Source organism: Abrus precatorius, unplaced genomic scaffold (assembly GCF_003935025.1).
Source record: "Abrus precatorius isolate BTA unplaced genomic scaffold, Abrus_2018 Scaffold6, whole genome shotgun sequence".
Lineage (NCBI taxonomy): Eukaryota > Viridiplantae > Streptophyta > Magnoliopsida > Fabales > Fabaceae > Abrus > Abrus precatorius.
This window is the reverse complement of record NW_020874406.1, coordinates 20,325,361-20,333,227: the sequence shown is the minus strand read 5'-3', so window position 1 is coordinate 20,333,227 and position 7,867 is coordinate 20,325,361. Positions and strand designations below refer to the sequence as shown.

At 29.5% G+C, this 7,867-nt stretch overlaps 2 protein-coding genes across 4 annotated transcripts; both read left to right on the top strand.

The window, feature by feature from the left end:
• The first annotated feature begins 493 nt into the window (after positions 1-493).
• Positions 494-6,164, top strand: LOC113868472 (pentatricopeptide repeat-containing protein At1g62350-like). Of its 3 annotated transcripts, none has more exons than XM_027504083.1 (4): positions 494-646; positions 773-857; positions 3,112-3,415; positions 5,409-6,164. In XM_027504083.1, the coding sequence occupies exons 3-4, from the start codon at positions 3,131-3,133 to the stop codon at positions 5,835-5,837; spliced, it is 714 nt and encodes a 237-aa protein (XP_027359884.1). In that variant the 5' UTR covers positions 494-646; positions 773-857; positions 3,112-3,130; the 3' UTR covers positions 5,838-6,164. The 3 variants fall into 3 exon arrangements, with proteins under 3 accessions (XP_027359884.1, XP_027359885.1, XP_027359886.1); XM_027504084.1 differs by having other exon boundaries at positions 536-646; positions 3,096-3,415; positions 5,409-6,092; XM_027504085.1 differs by having other exon boundaries at positions 537-646; positions 2,643-3,415; positions 5,409-6,092.
• LOC113868473 (S-adenosylmethionine decarboxylase proenzyme-like) lies at positions 3,412-7,312 on the top strand. Its single transcript, XM_027504086.1, has one exon. The coding sequence runs from the start codon at positions 6,549-6,551 to the stop codon at positions 7,206-7,208; it is 660 nt and encodes a 219-aa protein (XP_027359887.1). The 5' UTR covers positions 3,412-6,548; the 3' UTR covers positions 7,209-7,312.
• The last annotated feature ends 555 nt before the right edge of the window (positions 7,313-7,867 follow it).

The window sequence follows — 7,867 nt, the reverse complement described above, 5'->3', positions numbered from 1 at the left end:
AATAACACAGTATTAAAATATATTTAATAAATATTATATATTAAATTTAATACAATATATTAATTTAAATACAATACTTTAAATGAAAATTGAAAAGTGGAAAATAAATTTAAAAATTATATTTTAAAAATAAGTCTACAAAAAAAATTTAAATTATTAAATATAAAAATATTTGTACTTATGATTAAATTCTAATTTAAAATTTTTAATATCATCAGTTAAGTTAAATATATAAAAATATAAAATTGAAATTAATAATTGTGAAATGAGTATTTTTTATTGATATATTAATTGATAATGTAAAATTTTGATATTATTATTTTCGGCTGTCGAACCCGTAAGCCCGGAAAGAATATTATAGTAAAAGCAGCCGCCAATCACTAGAATAATGATGAAACGTCCCGGAAACTAGGCAAGGGCAAGACCGTAAATGCATATCGCGCCACACTAGTCACGGACGGCCCTAAAAACGCAAACAAACCCTTCCCCACGCACCGCCAACCATATAAATTCAGCTTCACCAGCGTAAATCAACCACACGCAACTCTTATTCCGTATCGCTCGTTCTTTCTCTCTCGATCTCGATTCTTCGTTTCAATATCTAGGGTTTTTGCCGTCATATACTTTGCTCTTTTGCTTCGTATCTGTAAGCGCTTTTCCTGTTCTTCTTTTAGTCTTCTTCATTCGTGTTGATGATGCCGCGTTCGATTTATTTTCGTTTTTCAACTTTGTAATTTGCGGCTTCTGATTTTATTATCGTTAAAATTTTCAGATTCTCTGCGTTTTGTTTTTCTTGGATTGAAGTTGTTGAGAGCTTAATTCGTTGCGGCATTTGTAATCCGAATTTATCAAATCAGGTATCTGTTTTCGTTTTCGCCGCCTTGATTTTATGGCGTTCTTCGTTTTATCTGTATTTTTGTTGTAATGATTGTGTAATTTTTGGATTCGATGATCTTTTTTATTTGTTGGTTTACTTTACATGTTTTGATCTTTTGATTTGATTTGTGTGCTTATTTTATTATTGTTCATGGGGTATAAATATTATTCTGTTTCCGTTCTTTATATATCTGTTTTTTGTGTTTTGATCCTTTATATTTCTGTTTTTTGTGTTTTGATCGTTGTTTTTTTTTTTTATGATTATCATTTGCGTCTGTTATTTAAGATTTCCATTCGATGTGTCGGTTTGTGGATGTATTTGCTCTATAATTGTCATGTCTGTCGAACTGTATAACTGGGACCTGTTATACATTTATTGGTTGATCTTGTATGTTCAATCTTTTTCTTTTGCTATTCTGGTTTTACCTTTTTATTATTTTCTTTAGTTTGTTATTTTTTTATAAAATTTTTTCATTGTTCATTGATTTCGATGTGTACGAATTATTGAAAATTTAGGCCCGTTGTTTTAGATTTTACTTAAAATTATTTTAAATGATTTTATTTTGAAATAAATTATTTTTAAAAGATTGATGTTTAAAGGATTGATTTAAAAGTGAGTTTAGAATAATTAATTTTATTTAAATAGTGAGGTAACATAATTTTTTAAACGTAAATACAGGTACTTTCCATTTATTTTTCATGTCTGTCACCCACAATCGATTTTACCAACCTTGAGGCAAATTATTTTTACTCTTTTGATGTTAGAGAATTTATACATCATTATTTGGAATCTATAAATCAAATTTTTGTCTTGCGTACGGGAACTGTGAATTAAAAGTGCATGATAAATCCCTAGATTTTTTTGGAGCTAGAGTTTTTTTTTTTTTCAAGGAGGCTAAGAAAGAGAGTATAATATATTTTAATATATTATACTTAAAATTATTTTAAACGATTTTATTTTGAAATAAATTATTTTAATATATAATTTCATAAGGTTTTTCAACTTATTTTAATATACTTTATTTTAATAAAATTTATTATTTAAAATTAATTATGAGAACTTTTGTTAATCTTTTAATTTTAATTAATTGTGAGAAAGCAAGACATGTGGTTTATAATATTATGGCATAAAATGTTGCTTCCTTTAATGTCTGAAAGCGCAGTTACCTTCATTTTTCTCTTATTTACTTGATAATGTTTTTTCATTTATTAAAGAAAAGGTATAATAAATTTGTCAACTCAGTATAAATTATTTATTTCATTTTTTAAGAAAGTAAACACGTTATAAACTATTCTCTTAAAAGTTTTTCAATATAACAATGATAATGTGTGGTTGTAGTTATAATTGTCTCTTTTACAATCTCATTTACTCACATGCTATACGTGTATTGTGTGTTATGTGTTAATTTATTATGCTACGATACATATTATATAAGCAAGATGGTTTAAATGCGATGAACAAAGTTGCCTATAATTATGTTGATTTTGTGTTACTTTGTAATCTCCATGATCATTTTTTTGCCCTTTGTGTATCATTGTTGTTAATAATTAGCTAGCATATTCTTCTTTCTCATTTAAGCCAAATATCATGACTTAATTTTCTTTTAGAAACATTATTCATTTTTTTTTCTCTTGTCATTTCATTTTGCTCTTTTTCTAAACTTGTATATACTCCTATCAATTTATTATTTAACATAATTTTTTGTCACCAATATTATATACTGTCTGTCTCGCTTTCTTATCAACTAATTAAAAATATCTTTTAGTAAAAATGCATTATTGAATACTTTAAAGTAATGAAAAAAAATAAAATTTTAAAATCAACCCTAAAAGGAATATTATCAAAAGCATTGATACTAAATGGAAGCAAAGTAACAAAAAGACACTAAAGTAATAATTTTTCTTAGTCTTTTATTTTTGAAAAATTTTCTTCTTCTATAAAAGCCCTAACTCAATCTCCTTTGCAATACAATCCATCCTATAGTCAAAATTTGCTTGGACAAAAAAAAAATGTCAAAATTTGCAAAATATTATCAATCAAAATCAATTTCAACTCTTCACAAAATCCTAAAAATATTATCAATCAAATTCGAGTTTTTTCCCTTAAATTTTAAAAGCAATTACTAAAAATAAAGTAGTTATTTATTTTTTATTTTATTAAAAATAATGTTTCATTAATCAAATTTTAAATAAATTCTCTTATCATTTAAAAAAACAAGGAAATGAAAAATGTAGGCAAAGGTCCTTCACCTAAATGCTGCTGCGTTTTGCGGTGCGACGAGCGACAACCCGAACCGCGGGTAATTGGGTTCGGTTTGTTTCTGATTCAGCGTCAAGCCCAAGCCTTTCAATATGGAGGCGGAAGAAGGAGATGGGAAAAGAAGGATTGATGGTAGCGAAAGGGCTGAAGAGGCTCCAGTCGAACCCGGTTCGGTTGGACTGGTTTATCCGGTCTAGCGTTTTTCGATTGCTAAAGTCCGATCTTGTGGCTGTCCTCGCTGAGTTTCAGCGTCAGAACCAAGTCTTCCTCTGCATGAAGGTGATTATAAAATAAAAATTTTAATAATTATTAAATCTATTGTTATATTCTTTGTTTTATTATTATTATATCTTGCATTTTTAGTTTATTGAGATTTTGGTGAATTTAGCAGTTCCATTGGTTTATGTACGGCCATTTGTTTATTTTGTGATTTTATTATGCTATGGGAATTGGAGTTGTAGCATTAGGAGAGGCAGATATTTTATTTATATGCTATTTGCTTGCTTTGTGAATAAAGTTGTATTTTATTATGAGATGCTATAAGTCTTTGAATCACCTCTGTTTTGAACTTTGAACCCTCATCTTTGATTTTTTTTTTTTTTTTACTGTGCGACCCTTGCCCTCACTTTTTATTGAAGGTTGAAGATGCCTTGTATCTGAAATATGAATGTCTTTTGAATTTTGTTTGTCTCCTTAACTTCTATTGTTATTTATTTGTATGTTTAGCTTAAGGCCTGTCTTTTTATTGAATTTTATGAATATGTGATGAATTTTGTTTTATTTTTTATTTTGAGCATTTATATGTATATAGTGTACTTTTTTATACCATCCACGATGTGGAACTATCTAAGATTGATCGCTATGGTTTTAGTCCATATATAAATTTGTGAAGTTTGCAAACCTTAATCACCCCATCTGTTAAGGAAGATATTCTTCACATTCAACTAATGAAGCCAGTAGTGAGTGGCCACAACAAAGGCAAATTAATGCAAGGATAGCCACCAGTGAGAGTCTTAGAGTGATAGATGGTAGGTTGAGTATACCCTTTAGTTACCAGTCAAGCTTTCAAGCTAATAACCACAGAACAAATTTATTTTAGTAAAGACCAATTTCAAACCAATATAGCTTATTTATCAAAAGGAAATAAAAGATAACACATGACTCGATTTGAGGGATTGTAGGATGTGAAGGAATAGTAGATAGAACATAAGTAGCAATGAGAGACTCAAACTCTGTTAACTCTTATAAGTTTATGATTCTATCACACTGCAATGAATCAAAGAATATAAATGAAAAAAAAAAAGATCTTATTAAATTGAATGGAAAGAAACAAAAAATAGTAGAGATCTCTCCTCCAAAGCTTTTTCCTTCACAAAGAATTTCTCCTTTCACAAATAGCAAATGCTCAATTTACAAATGATAACACTTCTGAATGTTCTTCACTCACATCTTCATTAGATTTATTACTTAACAAACTCCCTCTACTGAGTTATCCCTTCCATTAACTACAAACTATCTTAACTAACTTTCTTTTCCTTCTCTCCTAACTCCTACCACATACAAGTACGTTAAATCACATTTAAACTCTTTTTCTAAGCTTTGACAGATTTGATAAACTCTCAATTCCATTAGTAAGTTTATGAACCTAGATTTCTACATGGTCATAGCAACAAAATGTAAAGTCTTGGTGTTTTATACTTGGGTCAAAGCCTTTGTTATGGAGATGTTATTAAATTATGTTTGGATACCAGTATGCGTTTGACAGAACAAAAAAGATACCAATGTGTGATTTTTAAATAATGTTTTTGAAGTCTGTAAACTCTTACCAAGTCAATTTTAGGATTAGAGTGATAAACTAAAGTATGAGAAGAAGACACACTCACCATTCCTGTAGATGTAAACATGTAAACACTTTGTTTCATTGTTGAAATTGTGAAGGTTCCAACTATTTTTTTTGTTATTTTTGGGCTATATTTGGAAAAAAAAAATCAACAATATGCCAATTTTTGGTCAAATTGCTTTGTTTCATACCTTTATGCTACTTAGTTTGTGACTGAAAATTACCTGTTTAACCATAATGTGTAGCAAATATCTAATATAAAACTGAACCAGAAAAAAAAATAAAAATAAATGACTCTGAGAAGCTAAATTTTTACCTAACTTTTTATTACATTTAGTACTGAATTCTTGGTGTTGACTTTGATTTAACCACTATTAGATCTCATATTTTGATATGCATTGGTTACTTAATGGCAAAACTTTCATTTCTCAGTTGTATGATATAGTTCGCAAAGAAATATGGTACCGGCCAGACATGTTTTTTTATAGGGATATGCTTATAATGCTTGCACGAAATCGAAGAGTGGAAGAAACGAAGAGAGTTTGGGAAGATTTGAAAGTGGAGGGAGTTTTGTTTGATCAGCATACATTTGGAGACATTATTAGAACTTTTCTAGATTGCGAATTGCCCTCAGAGGCAATGAACATATATGAAGAAATGAGACAATCTCCTGAGCCCCCTCTTTCATTGCCTTTTCGTGTTATATTAAAAGGGCTCATTCCATATCCAGAGTTAAGAGAGAAAGTAAAAGATGACTTCTTAGAGATTTTTCCAGATATGATAATCTACGACCCTCCAGAGGACTTGTTTGAAGATAATTTGCAGCACCAAGATAGAGATAATAAGAATATTATTGCATAGTTCTTTGGATACCCGACATAATTATCTGCACTTTGCTTTGACAAATTTTATTCAAGTAAAGATCGAGGTGTTTGCACCATATTTTGTATTTTGAACTAGCGTGATGCTATGCAATGTTGAGATTTTGTAGCGATTGTAAGTAATCACAATTGTTTTTTTTTTTATCTCAATTGAGTTTTTCCATCTTTCGATGTTTACCTTTTTTTAATCATTGTACATTTGAGCCTAAACAATGAATGAATATTCGTGATACGTTAATCGATAACAGATCATAAATGGGTGTAGGGAGTTGTTCAATGGGACAATACAGACAAGATACTTTGACTTTTTATTTTTCTCTTTTAGTATTCGGTGTTGTTTTATGTTGTTTGACTTTGAGCAATTCTATCAAAGTATATTATAAGGTATATTATAAGGTTATGTGTATTGCGGCTGCAAATGACAGCATGTTGGATTTATTTATTTTTAACATTTGGATAACAAGTAACAACTTTGATTCAAGGTTTTATCATTTTATTTTCTATAGAAATTGCACTGGCTAATTATAAATCCTTTAGGAAAGTTGAGTTTTTAAATTAATGATCAAAAATAAAAATAAAAAAAAATAAAAATTATCTATTATAGTTAAATAGATGGTAACATAATTGTTCGGGGACGTGATGGAAAACACGAGTCGAGGGAATATGGAAAGCAACAAGAAACCAGATTTACATGTCTTGCTCTATTTGGCATATATCACTCATCATTAAAACCTGTGGCACTACCAAGTTACTGCATGCGATCCCACCCATATTGAAGTTAGCTGGGGTCCTTTCCCTTAATGTTAGATCTGTACGGTACACGAGGGGAAGTTTCATTTTTCCTGGTGCTCAGCCATATCCCCATCGGAATTTTTCTGAGGAAGTAGCTATCCTTGATGGCTACTTTGGGAAGCTTGGGTCAGGCAGCATGGCTTATATTATGGGTGGCTCAGACAAAGCACAGAAATGGCATGTTTACTCTGCCTCGGCTGATTCATTGACTCCAACCGACAATGTTTACACTCTAGAGATGTGCATGACGGGCTTAGACAGAGAGAAATCATTGGTTTTCTTCAAGGAACAGTCTGATTCAGCAGCCCAGATGACTGTCAATTCTGGCATTAGAAAGATTCTTCCAGATTCTCAGATATGTGATTTTGATTTCGACCCATGTGGTTATTCAATGAATTCTGTTGAAGGTGCTGCTGTGTCTACCATTCATGTTACGCCAGAAGATGGTTTCAGCTATGCAAGCTTTGAAACTGTGGGGTATAAGAAAGTAAATCTACCCTACATCTATATGTTCATTAACTCTCTATTGTTATGTATATGTTCATACACTTTGTTTTAGCGACGTTAACGAAGCTCTGACACATTTGTCTTATGTATGCAGTCTTTAATGAAAAATGAAATACTTTACTACAAAGCATTCAAATTATAGTATGGAATTAGTACTCAGATTCAAAAATAAAACTAAAAAAAGGTAAAAAAAAAAAAAGATATATGTGAAATAAAATATAAGAAAGCCTTAAAGTAATACATATACGTATTTTTTTCAAGTTACAAGTTTAAATTAAAATAAATTGCAAGCAACAACTAACTTAAAACTAATTGAACTTAAAGGAGAGACGGTTGATATATTAAGTCCACGTTTTTAAGCTAATGACAAATAAAAAACTATACAAGAAAGATATAATTTACTCTAAACTTATAATCCAAACACTCTCTTTATTAAATTAGACCCATATTAAAATCCTAATATCATTTACTACAGTTCGTTATGTCTTTATTTTACTTGATTCCAATGCCCTCAATTTTGTATGTGAACGTGAAATAGTATTAATTGATATCTCGTGTGTTAAATGAATAAATATATCAACTTACATAGATAAATGGTGGATATTTTAATAATACAACTCTCACTATAAATAAAAATATGAAAAAAATAATCATTAATGTATTTGAAAATAAATATTTGTTTCTTATAGTTTGAAAAAAATATATCGGGAA